Genomic DNA, 26326 nt, shown 5'->3' on the forward strand with positions numbered 1-26326 from the left:
TACAATTTTCTGATTCAGATTGTCCATCCATACTGTTCAATTAGCTGGGATGTAAACATGAATAAAGTTTATACATTTTAATCAACAAACAAAAATCTTCACTAAACATCTACTGTGTATTTGTGCTCTATTGGAGCGAATAGCTCAAGAATATTGCTATTTAGACTTTCAACTGGTTTGTTATCTACTTGATACTTGGTCAACATGCATTTAAGAGGTCAAAATGCAGTTGTGTCTTTGGGCTTGAACATGAAAATGTTAACTTAATCATTTAGTATATAATATAGCCTCAAATATATTTCTGACCGTTTCCTGTATGGCTGTGAAGCGATTAATCGCTATTAATCATATCCAAAATAAGTTTGTGTTTATTTGTGTGTACTGTGTATTTTTATTTATTTTTTGTATATACTGTATAAATACACACATGAATGTATATATTTAAGAAAAATGTGTTATATATATAAAAAAATATATATTTATATATAATATAAATTACATATAAATATATACAGTATATACACATGCAAATATTTCTTTAATATATACATGCATGTGTGTGTATTTATATATACAAAATAATTATACACAGTATACACACATACAATAAGTAATCAAACTTTTTTTTTATTTTGGACGCGATTAATTGTTTCACAGCCCTAGGTCCTTCAAGCTAAAGTTAACATTGCATTATCATCAAGCTGGCTGTTCTAATAATTATGAGGTCATGTTGTAAGTTTAAAGAGAGAGAGAGAGAAAGAGTGCAGGAGAGAGGACAGATGGTAGGACCACCACACTCAGAGTATGTGATGAATAGTCTCAGGCGGAGGACTCAAGCCCACTGCGTTGATGAGCCGATCTCTAACAGACATTGCTCCGTGGGGTCAAAACTCTCATTAAATTTCACCGTCAAAGCATCAATTTAAGATGTACAATCTAAAATTCAAAAAGTTTCTGGTTCTGTCTCTTTGAGACTTTGTAGTTACGCAGCCCTTCTTTTAAAACACAGGAGCCATGGTATATTAGTGCAGACAGACATCGACATGCTACATTAGTTGTGATAATTTTGTTCTCTGAAACCTACACTCTAATGCTTACTTCATGTTTATTTTTTTTATTCCTCTATTGTCGTTTTTCCGGTCTCAGTCTGACCACTCGTTTTCATCCAGCTCAGAGTCTTCGTCAGATTCGCTGTACTCCACGGCGATGCGACGCGATAAAATAGTGGCCACGTCGTTTCCAATTGGCTCCTTCTTTGCTTCCTGCTCCCGCTGTTCCTGTACCTTACGCAGCTGGATCCCTATAAAACAAAAATGGAAAAGGGAGGACCAGAGAAGATGTCTGAACATTAATTCGTATATAACTAAAAGGGTGAACTTAAAGAACTGTTAAGAAATATGGCTCAGGCCACATTTCCAAAGTTCCTTGAATGCAAGTCATTTCACTTGGCGACCATCTTTGAAACGCCTCTCGGACAGCCATTTCAGTCATGCAAGTACTCTTTAAATGGGGAAACATCAAGTTCTCCAAAGCTGTTCACCAAGCTTGCAATTAAATTTCATATTTGAAATCACCAATGAAATCAAACATCAACGGTTTCCTACATTTTGTCTCTAAACACAGAAATAATGACAAAAAAAACCCATCACTCTTCAGGCTGGACCAGCCAATGTGCATTCTATACCAACCTGAGCTTCTAAAGGCATCTGCAGAGGTGCAATGATTTTAACAATTGGCGATTGGCTCTTATTTAGAAGGTGGGACTTAATCCACCATATTGCATATTTCTCCTATTCACAGTAATGAGTGCAGTAATATTAGTGTCTGAAATTTCACCCTAAAAAAAATTCTAAAAAAAGATTAATTATTTAAAATAAGTATTTCTTATGCTCACCAAGGCTGCATTTATTAAATCAAAAACAGTCATATTGTGAAATATTATTACAATTTAAAATAACTTTTTTGCATTTTAAAATTAAATTGATCCCTATCACACAACACTGATTTCAGCAGTCATTACTTGTAACATTATAATCGTCTTTATATTGTCACTTTTTGATCAATTTAATGCATCCATGCTAAAATAAAAGTATTAATTTATTTTAAAAAAGTACTGTCCCTAAATATTTGAATTATATAATATTATATCATATTAAGAATGTATAATATTAAAAAAACAATATTTTGTGACATTATTTTCATGATGCCACCAATTCTCACTATCGAAACAAGAAAAAAAAAGTAGATTGTAGTCACCCTCTGATTTCTTCACACCCAAACCCCACTTTAAGTGTGACCTCTCACCTCGTCGGATGGCTGCCAGCAGGTCGCTGCGTGCATCGCTCATTGGGATGAGAGGTACCTGGCCCTTCCTGACAACTGGTGCTTCCACAGGGGCTCCGGGCATGATGTGTGAGTGGGGGTGCGAGTGGGGGTGTGTGGGTGGCCCAGGTGGAGGTGGAGGGGGGGCTGCGGGGGGAGGATGGGTTGGGGAAGGAGTGTAAGAAGCAGGGAGGGCAGGAGTCGGAGGAGAGGGGTTGTAAGTCTGGGTAAGAGATGGCATGGCACTGGCCGGGGCAGAGGAGGGGCCAGTGGGACTGTCAAAGGCAGTCTGGGCGGAAGGAATGAGAGGTGGAGGTGGAGGAGGAGCAGGAGGAATGAAATACTCTCGATGCTGAGACTGCTGACCACTGAGATACAAACAGAGAGATAGAAATTGTTCAGACAAACTACTTTACTCAAGAGATAAGCTTGAAGCGCACTACAAGACGGAAACTCATTGCTTTTTATGTTATTAATTTGAGCATGGTTTTTGGCTAATACAAAAAAAAAAAAAAAAAGAACCAAAAACCCTCCCACCATGTTATGCTGGAAAAATAAATAAATTAAGCTCTTGCATCAGTTTTTGTTATCGTTAACTAAAACTGAAACGATTGAAAATTGTTTTGTTTACTGGAATAAAGATGAGGGGAAAAAAAGAAATTCACTGAACAAAACTTGCCAACATACTGAAATAAAACAAATTTAAGTTGAAGTACTAAGATAACTAAAACTGAAAAAAATATTTAAAAAAATATTACTAGATTCAAGTGTGAAAAACTCTAAAATCTAAAAGCTAATAAAATGAAGATAAATAATATACTAAATAATAAACAAATTAAAATTAAAATGAAAACAGGCCACAGACATGATGCGAGCTAAATTTTTACACATGATTGTATATGTATTTTGTATTCAGACTCTAAACAAAAATATGAATGAAATAGCATTTAGTCCAGAGTTTTGCGACCCCTAGTGGTTCATTTGATGGAACTGCAGGGGTTTCATGAGAGAGTAAAAGAAATGCATAAAAAAACTGAATTAAAAAAAAAGTATAATTACAATATTGCATTTCACATAAATAATTTAGATCATAAGGTTTCAGCTTATATAAAACAAAAGACACTTTGCTTTGGACACTTTTTACACAGGAGATACTGTATTAAGAGAAGCCAAAGAATAACAGACCTGTAGTCTTTAGCCTGCAGGGGGCGTGGCCCGTTGAGAGCAGGGTCTGTGACTGGTTGTCCATGGGAGGTCTGAACCCTGCCGATGGTCTGTCTCCCAGGTGGAGCGGAGGAGGAAGGAGCTGGCCGGTAACCGCGGTCCAGGGACTGGGTCTGAACATGAGAGGGAGCCATGAGGTGCTCTTTACCATCAGCAGCAGAGTAGGCGCTGGTCACAGCCATCTGTTGAGCCGGGTGACTGGGGCTGCCGGGGTAAGAGTGTTCACCCATGTCTGAGGCAACCGACCTGATGGCGGAAAAGAGAGAGAGAGAGAGAGAGAGAGAGCAATCATTAAATGCAATTCAAATGTTTTAGTTTTCAAACTTCAGCTCTATTGAAAGAATATGTGTGGCTTTCTGTTATTTATTACCAAAGATACTAATTTTGACTATTGATTTTGCCCCTCAGTGGACTTCTAAAGTCTATGAGCAAGCCAAAGCACCAGATGTTAAAAGAGCCAAAACCAGCCAATGCAATACCGAGAATTTATATTGAATTTTATACTCCATGGTTATACTAAAGAAACGATAGTCACCAAAACAGACACCCCTCGTTGTGTTTAAGCTTCTTTTTAAAATTATATGAAATAAACATAACTATATATAAAATTACATCTAAACGTATGAAAGTTTCGTTTCAAATACGGGAGGACAGTAAATATTGAATAATCCCGTTTTCCTCAGTTTTCCTCCGCTTTCCTCCGCTTTAATCTCCCCAACCGGAAACTGACGAGCATCTTTGCGTCAAATGCGGAACTTATGCAAGCATATAGCCCTTTTTTTTTTAAGTCTCACCAAGGCTGCATTTATTTGATAAAAATAAAGAAAAACAGTTATATTGGGGGAAATATCAATACACTTTAAAATAATCAGTTTCTATTTTAAATATTAAAAAATGTAAATTATTCCTGTGATTGCAATGTTGAATTTTCAGCAGCCCTTATTACAGTCTTCAGTGTTACACAATCCTTTAGAATTTTAATATGCTGATTTGGTGTTAAAGGGATATTCCAATATTCCACCGTTTTTTCATATTAAACTATATTATTCCCTTAAATAAAAGACAAGTTGATACATACCTCTTTCATGTCAGTGCATGCACTAAATCTTGCGGCGAAACTTTGTTAGCACTCAACTTAACCCAATTCATTCATCAGGATGTTTTCCCTATTTAAATACAGTTACACGAGTAGTGTAACTCGACCAAGAATGGTAACACAAAATAAAACGTTGCACTTATCTAAGTGTGTAAAATGGATAACTATAATGTATAGCGGAATACCACAGCAAGTGCTTAGGAGCACTTCGACTCGGCGCAGTAATATCATCCCAAGCACTTGCTATGGTATTCCTCAATACATTATATTTATCCACTTTACACAACGTTTTATTTCGTGTCACCATTCTTGGTCGAGTTAAACTACTCGACCAAGTATTTAAATAACCGTATTTAAATAAAACGTGGATGTATTTGGTCGCTTCTCTACTTGGATCCTAATGAATGAACGGGGCTAAGCTAAGTGCTATCAAAGTTTCGTTGCAAGACGGAGCGATTGAGCGCACACACTGAGACGAGAGAGGTATGCATCAACTCGTCTTAGTTAAGGGAATAACAATTGAATATGAAAAACGGTGGAGTATCCCTTTAAGAAAATCAAGGTTGAAAACGGTTATGCTGCTTAATATTTTAGAAACTTTGATATATTTTTTTTCCAGGATTCTTTGCTAAATAGGAAGTTTGAAATATAAATCTTTTGTAACACTATAAAAGTATTTAGAGTTACTTTTGATCAATTTAATGAGTCCGTCCTTGATGAATAAAATACAAATATTATAAAAAATCTTACCGACCCCAAACTTTCAAGTGGGAAATTAAAATAATAACAATAATGTCTCTATAAATGCAAACAGATGTGAGCAGCTCGAAGTGTCAACAGATGGCAGTACTGAGATATGCTGAACTGCAGCCCACTTTGATGATCGGGTATTGATCAATGAGTCAAAGTGAAAGAGACCATTAACCTGTTGTCCGGTGAGAGGGAGCCTTCAGAGGACATGCCATGGTACGGAGAAGGTGTGAAGCGGGCATCTGGGCGGAACTCTTTATCATAACCCATTACGTTCCACTCCTGTCTGCGATTTCGAGCCTTACGAACCTTTTTCACCTCACGACTGGGGTCCTCAACCTGCTTCTGCTGCTCCTTAGTGAGAGAGAGAGAGAGAGAGTGTGAGAGAGTGAGAATTGAGGCTAATGTTGCAGAAAGCCCAGGGTTTCATCACAAATCACATTTGGTGAAAGGAATTTAGATCGTCAAGCACGCAAAGTAGTGTCCACATCTTTCACTGAAAATGCTGTGAAGAAAGTTTTCTACATAATTCAGGGAATGCATTAAACATACACACGCACTCAGTAGAAAAGGAAGTGAAGAGTGAAGAGACCGTAGGGAAAGAAAGTGGAAGCATAAACAGGAGTCAGCAGTGAGGGATTGACGGATGAATAGAAGGACTGACAGAAATGCAGGTCTCTTACGGAGGACAGGAGGGGGCTTCTGAGTAGGGCCTGCCTGGAGTGGGACTTAGTCTGGTCTGAGTGAGTCTGGCCTGAGCCGCTGGTCTGGAGAGAAGGGGCAGATTCTGGGGGGGTTAGAGCTCTCATTCATGCACAAAAAGACACGTACGTCCACTGACGTGTTTCTTTCTGCTCTCTTCTTTGCATATAAACACACTGGCTTCTGGTTTTAAGAGAGGAAATGAATCTGAGAAACTGCTTTTACCAGGGTCCTGGATGTGCCATGGAATCAAAGGTAGGTTGTATGATGTGCTAAGCATTATTCCAGCTCTTGTTGACAAATTAATCTTAACCGTGTTAGTAACATGCACAACATTTATTTTAGTACAAACTTGGTACCAAAGTTGTAGTATTTTTGATATCCCAAATGCAGCACATGATTGTGGAAAAAGCAGATGAAACAGGACATAAAGCGCACGTAGTAGACACACACCTTCTGTCTCCTCTTTTCTTTTCTCTTGTCCTCTGTGGCTTGCAGCATTTTCTCCCTCCAGAGGATAAAGAAGTAGGAGGGATCTGTGTAGAACTTCAGTGCATCCTTCTTGTCATCTCTATGTAAGGAAAGAACATATGATGGCTGTAGAAGTATTGTATTGAATGGTAGAAATGGTTTAAACAAACTAATTTGCTAAAACAAATGGGTCTTTCAGACAGCACTTTAGATTGAGAACATTCTAGGAGAGTGTTCTTGGTCTAGGAGAGAACTTGATGAGCAGCAGGTGATTTGTCATTTTGTCACAATCTAATCTGTGCCGCCAGTTTAAAAAAACCCCGAAAATATACTTGCACTTCTCATAATAACATAAAACATCTCTAATGTGGTTTAGCGGCATTGCTTTGGACAAAATATTTGTCAATTGAACTAAAATCTAACAGCAAATGCAGTAAACTTCATCTCTTCATGTGGTGTGAGTTTAACATGCATTTGGGAACACAATGAATGAATGTAATAAATACAATATTATATTATATTTATATAGTTTGGCATTCTAAAACTACTAAGTGTGATGGTGAAGTGGACTGAGACACTATCACACCTAAAAAGAAGGCCAGGAACAAGCCAAAGATGTTTTATCTGAAAATGGGTTGGAGCTCCTCCCAAAGTGCACCAGATTGATGTATTTCACTTTAAAATGTACAAAATGTTCCCCCGAGGCGGGGCATTTCTTCATAAATGTAGAAAAGAAGTGAATTTAATTGGTCAAAAAAGCTAATCTTTAAGAAAATATACAGTAGTTAGATATAATGCAATATTTTCTTTCAAGTTAGATTTTGGCCCATTTTAATAAAATGCCTGGCTATCTCCGCAGTACAAAAAAAAAAACTGAGCTGAAGCTACAGTATGCCACAGAAGATGCACTATCACTACTGTTGATATTAAACATCATGTGATGTATTTCATGGCAAAATGTCAGCTGGAAGTAAGGATGATGATGTCACCTGTAAGGGCTGAGAATATTGAGAGGAGGAGGTTTGTCTCCACGGTGGTAGAGCTCCAGAACAGGATTGGGGATGGAGTTCCTGGAAACCACCTGTTGGTCCTGAATGGTGGAGCTCTTGAAGGCCTTTCTCATGTTGATATCTTGCAGAGACACTGAAGATGGGGGACAGAGGGAGAGTTCAGGTTTTATGCATTCATTTCTTTACTAAGACATGAAGGAAAGACAGATCAAAGTAAGGCTAAATAGTTCATCCTCACCATAATGAATGACTACTACTGTATACACGAGCAGCACCAGAACCAGAAAGGAATAGTCACCTCTGTAATACACACTCAGTTGAGTGCAGTGGCCACAAGACAGAGGGTTAACTGCCAATCTTTGAGGACTGGATAACGATAAGCCAATTCTTATGGCCATTATCCAAGATCCATTATGGTGATTAAAGTTGTGATTTGAGACAAGCGGTCATCAGGGTAAAGAGTAAAGGGCCTTAAAGCAGAGCTGTGTGAAATCGCTGCTTAAGTCACTTAAGGAGAGGACAGAGCTATCCAGGAGACAGCAGATGGTCATTCTCCTATTCACATGCTCTGCTTCTCACCCTGGACTAATCTCGAATGGCACAGACATGCAATGAGATCAATGCAGATTTAAGAGCAACATTGACTGCCTTGGAGAATGTAGAGCTTAATCAGTAACTAATCAAAACCAAGGTAAGGATCCAAACACTGTGTGTGGGATAAGGAAAAAGGGACTAATCTTTCAAATTCAACTCTCAAATCTCATTAGAGTACACATTAAAACTTGGGACATCACAGTGGGTCACTAAATGTGATAACTAATGACAATTTAAATGTTTAAAATTTTAATTTAATGATAATATTGATAAACTAAAATCTAAACTTAATTAATGGTATATATACACAAATTATATAATATAATATGATGTAATATTTAAATTATATTATATAATCGCAATTAATCACATCCAAAATAAAAGTTTGTGTTTACATAATATATGCAGGTGCAGTGCACTGTGTATAATTATTTTATATATATATATATAAATAGACACACATGCTTGTATATATCTAAGAAATATTGACATGTATATAGATTTATATATCATTTATATTATATATAAATAGAAATATTTTATATATAAATAATATATTTTCTTAAAGATATATACATTGCGTGTGTATTTATATATATACAAAATAATTATACACAGTGCACCAACATATATTATGTAAATACAAACTTTTATTTTGGATGCGATTAACCGCGATTAATCGTTTGACAGCCCTAATAATTATATTAATACATTCTAGGTGAGTGAACTATAAATATAAAATTTAAACATGTAGAAATTTAAATGGCCTTTATATCAACAAAAATATACTATGACTAAAATTCTTTTATACAAATGATGTTTCTGCACAGAAAGCAGTGCACAGCAGTGGAAAAGAGCTATTTAGATATTGCCCAACATCAAAGTCACGATGATGCAAGTGATCCATGCCATTGTGTATATATTAATGTCTTGGCTCTGGTCCAAAACTAAATAATTTATTAGGATCTTCTACATTAGTCTTGAGGTTGTCTGTCACTGAGGGGGCAGGTCTTGTTTTGATGTAAAGAATGATAGACTGCCTCAATCACCCTCTAATTATGTATGCCACAGGAGAACACTCGCAATATTAAAGCACTGGCTGTGCCTCAGGGAGCACCGTACTTCTTATTGAACATTAATAATTTAAGGGTGAGCATACTGGCTGATCTGATGGTAGCAATGGGGTATATGAGGTCAAACCTGGGACAACTTTTAAAACAAGGTGTTTTTGCTTTTCCAAAAAAAAAAAAAAAATGTACTTTGAGTTGTGAGCCACATTTTTCACCCTTTGTTTGAAATTGGTTCGGAAGGGGGGGTGAGGGTTTTCCCCTCGCCTAAAATTGCAGGGAACCTAGAGTCGTCACAACCTTTCGTGTATGTTATATATATTTTAAAGTAATGCTTATTAATTAGAAGTTTATTAGATTTTTGTCATGTGTATTCTTTTATTTTTTTAATATCTACAGTTTTTATTCATTTTTATCTCAAGTTTTAAATATTTTATCATATCAAGATAAACTAAATGAACCTATTGTAAACTAACACTTTACAATAAGGGTTCGTTTGTTAACATTAAATACATTATTGAACACAAACTAACAATACTTCTACTGCATTTATTTATATTAGTTAATGCTAATCTCAGCATTTTCTAATACATTTGTATGCATCTTTTAACCACGAACATGAACAAGGTTAGTAAATGGTGTAAAAATATTTTGTTCATTATAAGTTCATGCTAGTTAATGCATTAGCTAATGTTAATAAATCAGACCTCATTGTAAAGTGTTACTGCTTTAGATTTAATTAACTATAATAATCCTGTCACTGAAACATATTAATATCCAATTATGTACTTCACATCACACACCAACTACAGGCCTTATTTTATTAATTTCAGATTTCTTTGTCTGTCTCCGTTTATTTTTATTTTTTTAATTTAATCCCTAAATACCTATTTTGTCCTTGTATACAGTCTGTTGGAGAGCAAAAGAAACATGGTTTTAAGTGTGGATGGCTGGTTATAAATTAATAATTAGAATGAACGTTAAGGGAGGAGGGGATGGGTTGACATTTTTGGATCAGACACAACCATGAATGCCAGCAAACCCCATCACCCTTTCTGTTAGCACAACCACACACACGTCTCCTTCACAACGCTTCATTCTGCATGCAGCACACATAAAACCCCAGATCACCATCAGGTCAGACAGACACACACATTAGAGAGCTATAAACACACACACGGTCCAGAAACTGCACGGTGTGCATTCCCAGCAGGCCTTGGCTCTCAGCGCGGGTGTGGTTGAGAGGTCATTACTCACTGCGAATCAGGTGATAATGGATGTTACTCTGACTTTAAAAGAAACGTCGGTGTTTCTTCTACCTAAACAAGGGGTCACAAGGGAGCTAGAACATATTAAACCCTCTTTATCGGCTATCCAGTTATCGATCACAGCTGGGAGGAATGTTTTAAATAGACGAGGACATCGTTAGAACTAGGGGTGTAAATCGGGGCCTTCATGACGATTCGATACGATACCGATTTCTTAAGCCAACGATTAGATTATTTTCGATACTTCAAAATTCCCTGCGATACGATTCGACTCGATACGATTAATACTCGATATTTTTACATGATATCTATTAAGTTTCAAATAAATCAACAAAAAATTTATATTTTGCCTTTTATTGAGAATACAGAAACAGTATTCTATTCAGTGTGCATGTTTTGCTCAAAGCACTGCAAATAGAACAGCAAATGTAACAGTTACTGCATCTACAGTTACAATAAAGTGCCATCAGATAAATTGTAATTAGAACAAAATAAAAATAATTAAGTCTAATGCTTACAGTGCAGATCTACTATGGCCAATTAGCCTATTCACTGTTAAAACAAACAAAGACTGACCTCTACAGCCTAAATTTCAAATACATCAACCCTGCACACTTCGATACGATACCGATTTCTTAAGCCAACGATTAGATTATTTTCGATACTTCAAAATTCCCTGCGATACGATTCGACTCGATACGATTAATACTCGATATTTTTACATGATATCTATTAAGTTTCAAATAAATCAACAAAAAATTTATATTTTGCCTTTTATTGAGAATACAGAAACAGTATTCTATTCAGTGTGCATGTTTTGCTCAAAGCACTGCAAATAGAACAGCAAATGTAACAGTTACTGCATCTACAGTTACAATAAAGTGCCATCAGATAAATTGTAATTAGAACAAAATAAAAATAATTAAGTCTAATGCTTACAGTGCAGATCTACTATGGCCAATTAGCCTATTCACTGTTAAAACAAACAAAGACTGACCTCTACAGCCTAAATTTCAAATACATCAACCCTGCACACTTCGATACGATACCGATTTCTTAAGCCAACGATTAGATTATTTTCGATACTTCAAAATTCCCTGCGATACGATTCGACTCGATACGATTAATACTCGATATTTTTACATGATATCTATTAAGTTTCAAATAAATCAACAAAAAATTTATATTTTGCCTTTTATTGAGAATACAGAAACAGTATTCTATTCAGTGTGCATGTTTTGCTCAAAGCACTGCAAATAGAACAGCAAATGTAACAGTTACTGCATCTACAGTTACAATAAAGTGCCATCAGATAAATTGTAATTAGAACAAAATAAAAATAATTAAGTCTAATGCTTACAGTGCAGATCTACTATGGCCAATTAGCCTATTCACTGTTAAAACAAACAAAGACTGACCTCTACAGCCTAAATTTCAAATACATCAACCCTGCACACTTCGATACGATACCGATTTCTTAAGCCAACGATTAGATTATTTTCGATACTTCAAAATTCCCTGCGATACGATTCGACTCGATACGATTAATACTCGATATTTTTACATGATATCTATTAAGTTTCAAATAAATCAACAAAAAATTTATATTTTGCCTTTTATTGAGAATACAGAAACAGTATTCTATTCAGTGTGCATGTTTTGCTCAAAGCACTGCAAATAGAACAGCAAATGTAACAGTTACTGCATCTACAGTTACAATAAAGTGCCATCAGATAAATTGTAATTAGAACAAAATAAAAATAATTAAGTCTAATGCTTACAGTGCAGATCTACTATGGCCAATTAGCCTATTCACTGTTAAAACAAACAAAGACTGACCTCTACAGCCTAAATTTCAAATACATCAACCCTGCACACTTCGATACGATACCGATTTCTTAAGCCAACGATTAGATTATTTTCGATACTTCAAAATTCCCTGCGATACGATTCGACTCGATACGATTAATACTCGATATTTTTACATGATATCTATTAAGTTTCAAATAAATCAACAAAAAATTTATATTTTGCCTTTTATTGAGAATACAGAAACAGTATTCTATTCAGTGTGCATGTTTTGCTCAAAGCACTGCAAATAGAACAGCAAATGTAACAGTTACTGCATCTACAGTTACAATAAAGTGCCATCAGATAAATTGTAATTAGAACAAAATAAAAATAATTAAGTCTAATGCTTACAGTGCAGATCTACTATGGCCAATTAGCCTATTCACTGTTAAAACAAAGACTGACCTCTACAGCCTAAATTTCAAATACATCAACCCTGCACTTTTTTGTGTGCATGTTTTGCATCTTATTTAGAGGTAATGGACACACATCCTCTGAGAACATGTAACATGGCCCTAATCTTGATTTTACATACGGCCAGGGTGTTTACAGATAAAAAAAGTTATGTGATGGGCATCGAGACACAAAGCCTGATATCAGAGAGACGTGCTGAGCTCTGCTCTCCGTTTCATTTATTGAGACAAAAGACAGTGCCACCAGGCACTGGATTCTTCTATTCCGCAGAAAGAAGAACAAAAGAAAGAGATGAGAGGAGTAGAGGGAGGAGTAAAGTGATACAGTTTGATTTCTCTCTCTTTCATGGCAGAGAAAGCTGGGTCATCGCTCTAACTACAGGCTAAAAGAAGACCATTTTAGAGGACAGCACTAGAAGGCAAACATGCCCTTTCTCAGCCTCTCTCCAGCTGCTACCTGTTACAGCTGAAAGCTTGATAAGATCTGGAGATGATGTAGAGATAAAGCTTAATGTTTGATGTTACCTTCTTCCACGGTGGAGTCCAGCTGAGTGACTTTGATAGCCAGCAGGTCCACTCTCTCCTGCAGGTTATTCATACGCATGTAGAAACTGTTTGCTTCATTAAACAGCTCTCCAAAGATGTCCTCTGCATGACGACCTGCAAGACAAATGCAGACAGAAGAGAATGGCACGCTGAAAAAATGTAATTTGTTTCCACGCTGTCTTTGGGTTGGTCTTGGTAGTGGACAAGCAAAACTTGTTCAAGCTGGTGGACCAGAATGGTGTCTTCAAATTAAGCAGGTTTGCATGATGATAAAACTAGATGAAGACCCTGGTTAGGAAACAATTAGCTTGTGTTTAATCTAGGGATGTGCGCATCCACTAATTTGACATTTGTCGTTTAAACTGAAGTTTTAGTCCAAAAGAAACCCTCTGAAGCTTTGTGTATATGATCCATTTGAGCACTTAATCTATAAATCAAACAGTCAAATCCCATAATAACTGCCACTGCAACACACTTGGCAAATAAAGCTTATTCTAATACTGATTCTGAAGCTCAGTTATTTTTTCAAAGTTGAAGTGAATATGCAATGGTCATTTGCTTGCTTTGGCTATCACACCTTTAGCCTATGTGCATGTCCTGAATACGGTTATGCATGGCTCTGGTGGAATAATGCCAGGCCTTGTTTGAAATGGCACAGCTTACATAAAATTTTGTTACATTTGTCTTTTGAGCGGTCATTTCTGTGTTCTCCATGACTGACAAGAAAGAAAACACATCTGAGGATTAGGCCCTACCTCTTAAAGGCTAAGGTTCACCCCAGAATTAAGTATAATTTACTCACCCCCTCATCTTTTCTTCAGTCGAAAAGAAATTAAGGTTTTGAGGAAATCATTGATGGTATGTATGGTGAAAAATATGGTGAAAAGCGCAATATAAATATACTGTACTTGACTTCCTAGGATTTTTCTCCATATAGTGGACTTCTATAGCAACCAATGGATTCAAGTTCCAAATTGCCGTTTCAATGCAGCTTCAAAGGGCTCTACACAATCCCAGCCATGGAATAAGGGTCTTATCTAGAGAAACAATTGCTCATTTTCTAAAAAATATAAAATTTTATATACATTTTTTAACCACAGATGATCGTCTTGCAGAACTCTGCGACGCACCATGCATTACGTAAACGTTGGAAAGGTCACGTGTTGACGTATGCAGAACTACCACGTTATTTGAGTAAATTACACACTTGTGTAAGGGGAAAACGGGGATAATAGAGAACTTTGTTTTTTGTTTCAGAAGAACCGGGAGATGTGGATTTTTGCAAAACAAATAACAGGCTCTAGATAGAGGTAGAAGCATTTTTTTTTTCTAAAACCGGCTGATTTATGTTGTTCTGTCGAAGCATAGTGCCGGTTTCAGTGAATATAATTAAAAAATATTTTGCATACTACAGCTTTTATTTAATAAGAGGTGTGGGAAAACATGCCTTGGTTATGTTAACTATATTTTAATGGTGTTCACATCGAACATTTTGTCTATACAGTACTTGGCTATAATGGCAGTCTGGTTGAATGATTGTTCCCTGACTTTTCAGTTGGGTGAGAGCCTCCGACATTGTGAGATAACACAAATAGGACTTATTTCAATAGATAACATTATTATTAAAAGAACTAACAATTCAACAAGAAAGAAATGAAAAGCAGGGTGCCACTCACTCAAGCTGCCCAGTTGTTTGATGATGGCCGCAAGGGTGCTGTTGGTGACACACTCCAGCTCACTGGGCACTCCATTAGGCAGAGCTCCTCGACAGAGGTGCTTGGGCTCAATGCTCCTCTTCACCAGCGGCATGACTGACTACTGATGAGACAGAAAAACAGAGGCCTGTTAAGACACAAACCAACCACCTAATTAAATTTCAATCGTTGTAAACCAAGCTTTGGCGATCTGTCTCTGCCTTTGAGAAAATGAAAGCTCAGACAAGCTGATTTTGAATCTCCTCCATATGACGTCATACGGAGGAAAGGTAACCTCCCCTCTCTCTGCTTTGCCCACCTAGAGAATTTGGCTCACCCATGAGAAAATGAGCTAGGAAGTACGTTGAGTTTTTCCCATAGGTTTTTTTCCTCGAGAGATATCATGGCTTGCAAACGAGCGAAGCATGGCAGTTGATCAGTGTTCGGATGTACAAATGAACACAAAAGTATTTTTTTAGTTCCTTCATCTGAGCCTCTGAAGAAACAATTGGCTAATTTTATTTTCTCTGTAAATGTGTAGACACAACTTCCCAAAGTTTTGTATGGTCCAAACATTTCACCGACGACTGTTTTCTAAACTTGGGCCGATACAGAGCTGGCCTCGATGAACGTCTGAAAATAAATGGAGCTAGCAAGCAACAATTTCTGATGTCTAGCCTAATTGTTCAAGTTCAGACAGGTAATCTTTCTCTCAAAATCATTCAATATACTGTTTATGCATAAGTCGAGCCAGTGACTAAAATATCAACTTCACAGCGTTTCTTTTAGTAGGATGAAAATAATCCTATTTAAATTGTGAACAAATTATACAGAAAGAGATCAAACAACAATCTTTGCACACTGCCCGAATTTATCTGGACAACTCGTTATGAAATCAATGAAGCACGTTACACTGCACAACCAAGCTCTTGCTGTATGTATATCATCGTGTTTGCATTGGTGAAAGCAATAGAGTGCAGAAACTGCGTGGCAAGGATAAGATCTTCATTCTCACGATCAACACATTGTCCTCTGCTTGCTCAATGCTCATCACAACAACATTTTATGTGATGGGAATAGATCTAAATACTTTAAAAACTTCTCATGATTTGTTAATCTCGATATCTGTAATAGTAAAAACGTATAATAGCTGTAGTAAAGGTATTCGAGAGAGTTTCAGCTATTTCATATGCAAGCATGTCAGCCAATCACAGCAGTGGGCGGTTATACTGAAACCCACAGCAGACACGCCCCTTCAAAGAGAGCGTTCAAATCAGTGGCTAAAATCAGGCTAGGAAAAATGCCTTTTATTTCTAAATGACTATTTTTGATCTAAAACATACTAACATTATAAGGGCAACCTTACATACCTGTGACTCACTGTGGTCTGCTTATGTTTACAGACCAGCAAAGACCACAGACAAAGACTAATAAAGACAGTCACTGGCATCACACACATTGGTGCAGGCACAATGGTTCAGCGACCTGGGCATGCAGACAACATTGCCTGGCAAACAAAAGTGGACAAGTATGCTGCTAATGAGACATGAAAAAGAGCGCTGTTATAGCCCTGTGTGACAGCAGGCATGTGTGTGAGTGGGTGCTCCTGCTTTCTCGTGTGTCTAGTTGTTAAAATCTCTATAAAGTAAATGTTAAAGCTGCAGTTCGGCATTTTTCCTTTTTGTCGCCATCTCTGTTCGAAATCTGCAATTGCAGTAATTCGTGGAATTATCAACTTTACACGAGTTGTACTTCAACACCCTCGACACGGCACAGCGTGGATGAACACAATGTTTGAGGACACTGTGAGGGTGAAACATTTCTCAAATATGTATTTTGGATAATTTTTAACACCCCCCCCCCCAGCTTTAACAAACATATTGCACTACACTACCAATCAAAAGAGAGGGAGAGATTCTACATCCTATTCTTCACTTCTAATCCTTATCAGCATCCCTTACCGTGGTAATGTTTATTAACTAGAGAAAAGCATTAGACCCGATACTTTATCAGTCTTCAGAATTTTGCTCAGCTGATCAAGTGCTGGCCTGATCTCTTCTATACACACCATCATAACAATTACACACCAGTTCAATGACAGATTACACTGCACTGAAATATTCACACTCTTTTTCAGCCTGTCTTCTCTGAGTCTCTGGGTCTGCTCATGAATAAAGCAGTAGAGATGAATGAGACCATAGAGAGACGGCTGTAATCCTAACTCCCTCGAGCGCTAGGCAGGACTGTGTGAAGTGTAAGTAATAAAAAGGATGGGTTAATGGAAGACAGAGAGACTAAGAGAAAAAGAGAGAGAGAGAGAGAGAGAGAGAGAGAGAGAGAGAGAGAGAGAGAGAGAATATGTGTTTATGAAAGGACACATTTGACGTCAAAATACTGAGAAGCAGGACAATTCATCATGGCTGTCTCTAAAAACCATGTGAGCTCTTTATCTACATTTATACAGTAAAATGCATTCAGCAGATGTGGTTTTGCAGTGATTTTGACTTTTAAAAAATTCATGATTTGAATTTTGTCAGAATGTCCCTGGAAATCAACTCCGTGACCTTGGCATTGTTCGGGCCTGGCAGTTGAGCTGCAGGAATGTTACCTACCAAGACAGTTTTTAGTTGATGTTTAGATTGGCAAATATGTAAGATCAGAAACACAGTCACTGATACCAACGCCATATCCTAACCTGCCATGATAGATCAAGTTTCCATCGCAACTTGATGCATGCAAATCACAGCCAAAATTTTCAGAAAAATTCAAAATTTTAATAAAATACAATTAGGTGGATTTTGGACCAATAATATTTCACTGTGGGTAGAACTACCTGGCTAAATCCTGCAAAGACTTTGTGGTTGGTTAAGAACAAAAAATTATCAACTCCCATTTTCAATTATATTCAATTGCTGCTTCGTTTTATTTCTGGTTAGGTGTAATAGTGTGAGAAAATTCTCAATGTTCTATTCAGGAAATTTTCATACTTAGCCAAAAAAATAAAAATAATAATAATAATAAAATTCTCTCTCATCTTCTCTCTTAACATAATTTTGGGTTTTATTTAACTAAAACCAAAAGCATAAAAAGCATATTTTTTTCCATTTCTTGAAATAAATGTTAATTGGAATAAAAAATAAAAACTTAAACTTATTTTATTTCAGCTCGTTCCCAAAGAGACATTTCCATTTAGTTTAACTTGAATTGAAATCAAATCACTAAAATGGGGGTGGGGGGTTGGAGGTCTATATTATAGACCTATATATTATATTATTATATTATAATAATATTAAAAACTTGAACCCTTAAAAACACAAACTAGAAAAAATGAGGGTGAGAATGAGGAGAATTATAAGAAGCACACACAGAGAGAACGTAAAGCAATGAATGAGAGAAAGAGAGAGCCAAAAAAAAAATGTGCCACCTTGCCAGGAGGGGCCTTGATGATGTTGCCATGGAAACAACACTGAAATGGCTTCTGAGAAAGGATTGAATTAGAGAGAGAGAGAGAGAGAGAATGAGAGAGAGGGAGAAGAGTGAAAAATGGTGCAGAGAAAATCCCTTCTACATCTCAACGAGGCATCAGAAATGCAGCAGAGCCACACCCACTCTTGTAAGCCCCTCCCTCTCTGATATGTACAGCCATTAGCACAGAGATCTAAAAAAAAATCACCACACACACGTTGAGTTTCCATGTTTTATGGGGAAATCCCATAGAAATTATGATTTCTATACTGTACATTCTATCCCCTAACCCACACATTACAGGGAAAACAAAAAACTATGGGCCCAAACATTTCCCCATATTAAGGTAAAAAATGACTGATATTCCCATCTTTGTGGGGATATTTTCTCCCTACAACATAGGGTTTAGCAGGACAGCACACGCACACACACACCCCATTTATTCATTTAGTTATTTAATGACTACCTAAGCATGTCTGAATTTCCCCAACTCTCTCTGACAGCAGGAGAGGAGAGCAGCAGAGTGAATTGTTGAGTTGCTGTAATGTGTACGGTGGTTGGGATGTAAAGCAGTAATAATATGTAATGTGTATATTAATATGAATATTAAGAGCAATGAGCATATGAGGTTCACCTCATTAACCAACGCTAAACACTCATTCACAACGATCTGATTAGGAGCAGTTATAATACAGCAGGAGTCAATAAGCGTGTGTGTATAGTCTCTGTTTGCATGATATTAAAGACATAACTACCCGCCTTTGTAGATGTATGTTGTTTTTGATGTGAATCAGTGTCATTTATTAAGTTTGTATGTGTGCATGATCATTTGCTGTGAGCTCTCCCTCTCTACAGGCATGTGTTTATAAGTCAATGTAATGCTATCCAACACTCATCTCCCACTGTGAACTGAATGCCTGCAGACTGCTTGCAAAACATCACACACTAAATCATTAGTCACAAACACTGACGTTCATTCTCTTAACAGGTTCCAATCAAATGTAATTCATCTGCGGCTAGATTTTTTTTTTCTATCCAAAAAATTGTGAAAATTTAACTGGTTTAATACAGTACTGTTTCAGTAGGAACTATCAGTTTACATTTCCAAACATTCATGTTGCCATTAATTGTAATAAACCAGTGAAATTTCTGTATGCGCAAGGAGTCAGTATGATCCACACAGAGATCTGATCTCACCATCATTGTGTCCATCTGTGATTACACGAAAAAACAGGAAAAAGCTTCCGGACTAAATCCAGAAGAATTGCAGCAACGTCTAGCAAGATGCTTGAAGAAACGGACCTGCAAAGCTACTTGAAAAATGTGCAAGCGTACCTGGTCAACAGCGTCCCAAACTATGTGCGAGGGTACCTCGTCTGTTTTAAACGCAAAGGGTGGTCACACCAAATATTGATTTGATTTAGTTTAGAAGTTAATTGATAAATCAAATCTACACTCACCGGCCACTTTATTAGGTACACCTGTCCAACTGCTTGTTAACACTTAATTTCTAAGCAGCCAATCACATGGCGGCAACTCAGTGCATTTAGGCATGTAGACATGGTCAAGACAATCTCCTGCAGTTCAAACCAAGCATCAGTATGGGGAAGAAAGGTGATTTGAGTGACTTTGAACGTGGCATGATTGTTGGTGCCAGAAGGGCTGGTCTGAGTATTTCAGAAACTGCTAATCTACTGGGATTTTCACGCACAACCATCTCTAGGGTTTACAGAGAATGGTCCGAAAAAGAAAAAACATCCAGTGAGCGGCAGTTCTGTGGGCGGAAATGCCTTGTTGATGCCAGAGGTCAGAGGAGAATGGCCAGACTGGTTCGAGCTGATAGAAGGGCAACAGTGACTCAAATAACCACCCGTTACAACCAAGGTGGGCAGAAGAGCATCTCTGAACGCACAGTACGTCGAACTTTGAGGCAGATGGGCTACAGCAGCAGAAGACCACACCGGGTGCCACTCCTTTCAGCTAAGAACAGGAAACTGAGGCTACAATTTGCACAAGCTCATCAAAATTGGACAATAGAAGATTGGAAAAACATTGCCTGGTCTGATGAATCTCGATTTCTGCTGCGACATTCGGATGGTAGGGTCAGAATTTGGCGTCTACAACATGAAAGCATGGATCCATCCTGCCTTGTATCAACGGTTCAGGCTGGTGGTGGTGGTGTCATGGTGTGGGGAATATTTTCTTGGCACTCTTTGGGCCCCTTGGTACCAATTGAGCATCGTTGCAACGCCACAGCCTACCTGAGTATTGTTGCTGACCATGTCCATCCCTTTATGACCACAATGTACCCAACTTCTGATGGCTACTTTCAGCAGAATAATGCGCCATGTCATAAAGCTGGAATCATCTCAGACTGGTTTCTTGAACATGACAATGAGTTCGCTGTACTCAAATGGCCTCCACAGTCACCAGATCTCAATCCAATAGAGCATCTTTGGGATGTGGTGGAACGGGAGATTCGCATCATGGATGTGCAGCCGACAAATCTGCGGCAACTGTGTGATGCCATCATGTCAATATGGACCAAACTCCCTGAGGAATGCTTCCAGCACCTTGTTGAATCTATGCCACGAAGAATTGAGGCAGTTCTGAAGGCAAAAGGGGGTCCAACCCGTTACTAGCATGGGGTACCTAATAAAGTGGCCGGTGAGTGTATTTATAACATTATTTTTGAAAGTCTCTTAAGAAAGTGACTAAAAGTTTTGATGATAGTGAAATCAGATCATACCAGTTGTTGTCAGACTCCAATAGCATACAAAGATCTCACTGAGTGGATTATTACAAATAATGGCAAAGAGAGAGGCAAAAGCAAAGAGTTTGGAAACGTAAACTGAAATTTCCTCCTGACACACTACACCAATGGTTTTTACAAAAATAAGACTTTTGCACAGTAATGCATTTCAAAATGTGACTTATTTCTGTGAAGGAAAATCTCTCATAATAATAGATGTTTGAGAGAGACACTGAAAAGCAAACCTCAACAATATCAGACTTGTCTGGCTATCAGGCTATGTCTGATATTACATTTGTGACCATACACACAAAACTGACAAACATTGTCCAACAGCAGACTCAATCGTGGGAGGGGCGTCCGACCGTGTGACGTCACACGGTCGAACGGCTCGATTTGAGGCAGGGAAAAACATATAAGGAGAATAAATCAAAAACACTGAATAGAGTTTCATCATTATTTGATGGCAGGTACAGGCACTGCCTACACACATTTCTGTACAATCAACTTGTAAAAGTGCATGTATCATTATATGACCACTTTAAGGAAATACGATTACATTCTGCATTCTGTTCACTTATCCAAAATATTCAGTGCCGTTCGGAACACAGAACAAGAGTGTCATTAGTGCAGACTGAGAGGAAGAGTTGCCATGGTTTCCTTTCATGCCCCCAATTGTTGCTCGATCAAAAAAAGAGGAAAGGAAGAGCAGAAGCCAAACACTTCGACAGACAAGATAGTTCCTGGCAGAAAGACAGAACAAAATGCACATTATTCCCTTTAAGATCAATGACCTCAGAAAAGTGCTATTTTAGTTTTATGATATTTTTTACCTTTTATTATTGTTTTTATTCATTTGTTTTCATGTTTACATTTTCATGTGGTTTAAATATGGTTAAATTTGTCTTTTTTTTTTCCAGTTTTTATTTATTTTCATACACTGCGATTTCGGTTTCATTGCTACTATCGTTCCACTGCTAATTATATTCATAGATCTAGCCTATGTGATGTGGTTGTGTATGTTGGGACAGCCTATACACTGGTAAACTTTCGATTTTTTAAACATACTGTAAACATGATCAAATTGACACCCTCTGGAGTCTGGGGAATTTCCAACATTTACATTTACTCAAAACCAGGTAGGCCCTAATTCAGACTGAGGAGTCTGAAAACTGAGAATAAACATATGAAATACAAGTGATCGCAACAAACTAAGCTTGGCTAGTATTTCCGCTCACACAACCACACAAGCATCAACAATTTAGACAAGATTTCTCCCGAGAGAAAAATTGCCTGCAAGCTCGTACGACAGCAAAACAAATTAAATAGAACATTTTGCACTGCCTTAAGCCACATTTGTAATTTATTTAGTTTTTATCTACTATTTGTTTTATTTTAATTAAACAGATTCAAATGTTTTAATAGTTTTGTTTTACTCTTTGTTAATTATATCAATCTTGCTCCAGACAGATTAAATAATCAATTAATCAAAAGCTCTGATTTTGATGGTATCATAAGCTGTACAGTTAGAGGAAAAAAGAGTCCCTAAAGCCCAAACTTTAAAATAAAGAGTTCATTTGTTAAACTGGGTGGGCTTGATGGTTAGCAACGCTCTCTCTCTGTCCCTCTCCCATGAACTCTTCTCACTCCATCACACACAATTAAATGTGCTGCATTCAGCACAATCAGAACAAATCAGCCAGGACACCATGTGACCTAGCTGGAGTCCCTGTGCATAAACCCCTGGCTGGATCAGGCTTGGAGCAAAAGGGGTCACTCCCTGGAGCCAGTGCTTTGAGGACTGCTCTGATCTGTGACCTGCTTTGTATCTGAAGTTCCAGTAGATTTATTAGGACATGGATGGACCCCTTCATCTGTGTAAAGGGGGCAGGCTAACAGGAAAAATAAACGGGGGTGTTTGGAGAGATGGCGGTGGGCTAACTGGACAGTGAAATATGGCTGTGGGCAGATTAGAGATGGATGAAACCTTCAGCCCAGAGAAGACCCAAAAGAATGATTACTTCAGTTTGATATTCAAACCAAATCTTAAAGTCAGCATGAAATGAAAATGAATGCAATTTCATTTATTTTCTTAAAAAGTGTGGTGTTGTGAACGATTCATCCATGTATGTGTTTTTTCTTTTTTCTCAACTTCCATTACATAGAGACTTTAAGGTCCAGTTTAAGTCAGAATTAGGCCTAAGTTTAGGACATTTAAGCTTTAGAAAAAAAGATTACTGGTTTGCATCTTTGAGACCAAACATTGGCCTTTTAAGAAATTCCAGTTCAAGTTGCTTCCAGTTAAGCCTTGTCTACATAATTAGGTCAATTCAGGGTCACTGCACAAAACTTGTACAAAAATCATAGATTTATGGAATACGATGCAAAAAAAAACATTTTTTACAGCATGCAATTAGACATCAGACAATAACCGTCTTGAAATGCATTACTGACCATTCGACCGCTTTTTACTTTAGCTTTTGAATTTGTGATCACGCATACTCTGTGTATAGGGAGTACTGAACGCACATTTTACAAGGTAAGATATTTGTCAATGACAATATGTTGTGCAAGTTCTACGCTATCATCTTGTCAGTCATCTCTCCTTTCACTCGTCACATGAAAGGTGAAATCTATCTGAAATCCTGCTACAACTCTTTGGGCCCCATCATACACTCGGCGCGACGAAAGTGTTTGCTAGTTTCAGCGTCGAGACTCTGATTGGTAATAGAATAGGGACAACCCTTTTAGACCATGCGCCGAGTGTGCCAAACATTTTTCCTGTCGTTAAACTAGCAAAAGTGGACTTGCGCCGTGCGCTTTAGACTTATACTAAAGACTAAGATCGTTAAAATAGGGCCCTTTTATTTTATAGCGTCCTTTGTCCAACTGAACTAAATGGTTTTTGTTTTTATATAAAAGCTAAACATCGCGGTGCCGCGATGGCCAAGTAATCGGTGTACGGTCGAACACTGTTTAACACCAACTACATCCAGACCAGCAGTCTGAGATTGATGACATTGTACAGAAGTGGATTGATTCACAACATCGATGATGACCACCGTCACACCCATGTAAAGTAACTGCAACGACATAGCATCGATAATGCCTACTGCTGCCTGAAATTACTGAGTAAGCAGGCTGGTAAAACAGACTCACAAAACCGGAAACAAATGATTTAAAGTACCTACTCATGTTGACAACAGAAGTGAATAAAGAGAGAAAATGAGACAGGCACTGGTTTAATCCAGCTGTCTAGTATCCTGATATGTAGCGTGACCTAGAAAGCCCTTTTCGATGGGCTCAAAAGACAGGCCATGCTTGCATTTTCTTTTTTTGGTGTAGGGTAACAAAAGGCAAAGGCAAAATAGCAGCAAACAGCACTTTTACATAGGCATTGCTCACAAACACATTTGCACACAAAAACACAACAAAGCAGAGAGGTGGCCTGCTGTACAAATACAGACAGTACATTTCAGCTAAACAGAAACTTGAGTTGAGACTTGACTTGGACGTTAAAGTGAACATGTCCATTCAGTACATTTACCGAATTGACATCAATGCTAAAGTTGAAGAAAACAGATCCATTCCAAAACAGATCATTTTAGAGTTGGTGAGAACGCTAGACAGTGGACACACATCATTTACTTGGGCTAACATGATCAAATTGACACCCTCTGTCTGGGGCAGTATTTTGGGGCCCTGGAGATGTTTTCACAAAAAATAAAAATGTTGAGATTGGTTGACATCATTTCTGAATAAAAAAGCAATTATTTAGGCTCATAAGAAATGCAAGGTATATGCAACAAATGTTGGTAAAGAGATTAAAGTGAAGGGTCCAACATTTACTCAAAACCAGATATGCCCTAATTGAGACTGAGGAGTCTGAAAACTGAGAGAATATAATTATATGAAAAAATGGACAGACTTTGGGTGGACAGAAAAAATAAACGAAGGAAAAAAGAAGATAATCCATTATTTTTGTGTTTATAATTATCATACTTTTGTTTTTGTAGATAAATGCAAGAAATATCACTCACACTCTCACTCACACAAACATAATATTTTATTCTGGAGACAGCAAGCCCTTAGGCAAACTAGACCGACCTATTATAAATTATGTAAACAAAAATATGGACGTACAACGTCGCAGTCCCCAATAAAGTTACCAGTCTCAATTGGCAACATATTTCATTTGTTAGTAACGTTACCACATGATTTCTCGCCAAAGCAAATAATAATAAAATGCCCACTCCATATGTTACGAATATTTTCGCGGCATCACATTAATCCTCGTTACAGCAAAAATACACATAACAAAACACACCACAGTGACAGCCTTTTTACGTGATCAAAACAGAGCACTTGCGCGCGATGTTAGCGTTAGCAGCTCAGCTTTGTCCAAGCCCATGAGAGATGCAAAACCGATTAAAAGACCGTTTTACCTGTGTATATCAAGCACTGGCGCGGCGTCTCTCTGGTTTCGGTCCGTATGTTTATCTTCCACTGTATAGTTACATCGCAGGCGTCGCTCAACGCCTATTATCTGCAACGGCTATATGAATAACGGTAGGCGAGACAGGTTCATTTGTTTGTAAATCTCGGAACGATGCGCCCAGCGTGCGCGTTTCCTTGACAGCGTCGTGAGTCTTCTGCTAGAGCAAGATAAACGCTGCCCTGCGCGCATGCGCAGACTGTAGCCATGACCACCTCCCACCAAAATAAGGACCGACTGGAGCAGCAGAGGAAGAAAATAATTAGCTCTTTACCTCATCTTTACAAAATAACACTGAGAACCGTCCATTAAGACTGCATTGCCATTATGTAGGCTACTGTCGTTTGACAAATGCTTTACGGCTGAACCCATTATAAGCACAAACAGGTAAAGACAAATTAATGGGCTTTTTTAAACAGAGTTGACCTATGCATAATTTGTTTCTCATTCTGTACATTTGTATTTCTATCAGTAGATGGCAGCACCGTTAAGTAGGCAGGCTATATGATGCTACACTTAAATATATGTGAATACACAAACATAAAAGTATCGCCTATGTATATATATATATATATATATATATATATATATATATATACACAATTT

At 37.6% G+C, this 26326-nt stretch overlaps 1 protein-coding gene across 4 annotated transcripts; it reads right to left on the reverse strand.

The window, feature by feature from the left end:
* Positions 1–1098: 1098 nt before the first annotated feature.
* Positions 1099–25880, reverse strand: LOC120462612 (actin-binding protein WASF3). Of its 4 annotated transcripts, none has more exons than XM_039651211.2 (10): positions 25671–25876; positions 14991–15132; positions 13294–13428; positions 7555–7708; positions 6548–6665; positions 6076–6159; positions 5568–5746; positions 3508–3792; positions 2305–2690; positions 1099–1300 (listed from the first exon to the last, which is right to left on the reverse strand). In XM_039651211.2, exons 2-10 carry the CDS (start codon positions 15121–15123, stop codon positions 1143–1145), a joined length of 1632 nt encoding a protein of 543 aa, XP_039507145.1. In that variant the 5' UTR covers positions 15124–15132; positions 25671–25876; the 3' UTR covers positions 1099–1142. The 4 variants fall into 4 exon arrangements, with proteins under 4 accessions (XP_039507145.1, XP_039507146.1, XP_039507147.1 ...); XM_039651212.2 differs by having other exon boundaries at positions 14991–15129; positions 25671–25760; XM_039651213.2 differs by lacking the exon at positions 6076–6159 and having other exon boundaries at positions 25671–25880.
* Positions 25881–26326: the final 446 nt, after the last annotated feature.

This window comes from Pimephales promelas, chromosome 1 (assembly GCF_988280905.1).
Source record: "Pimephales promelas chromosome 1, fPimPro1.hap1.1, whole genome shotgun sequence".
Taxonomy (NCBI): Eukaryota; Metazoa; Chordata; class Actinopteri; order Cypriniformes; family Leuciscidae; genus Pimephales; species Pimephales promelas.

What these genes read in the sequence shown, in the direction of transcription:
- LOC120462612 (XM_039651211.2), bottom strand. Translation starts at nt 15,123, where the DNA reads ATGCCGCTGGTGAAGAGGAGCATTGAGCCCAAGCACCTCTGTCGAGGA. An exon ending in GGACTCCACCGTGGAAGAAG is followed by an intron (nt 7,709 to 13,293) that starts GTAACATCAAAC and finishes CCCCATCTTCAG; the next exon opens with TGTCTCTGCAAGATATCAAC. An exon ending in AATATTCTCAGCCCTTACAG is followed by an intron (nt 6,666 to 7,554) that starts GTGACATCATCA and finishes TTCCTTACATAG; the next exon opens with AGATGACAAGAAGGATGCAC.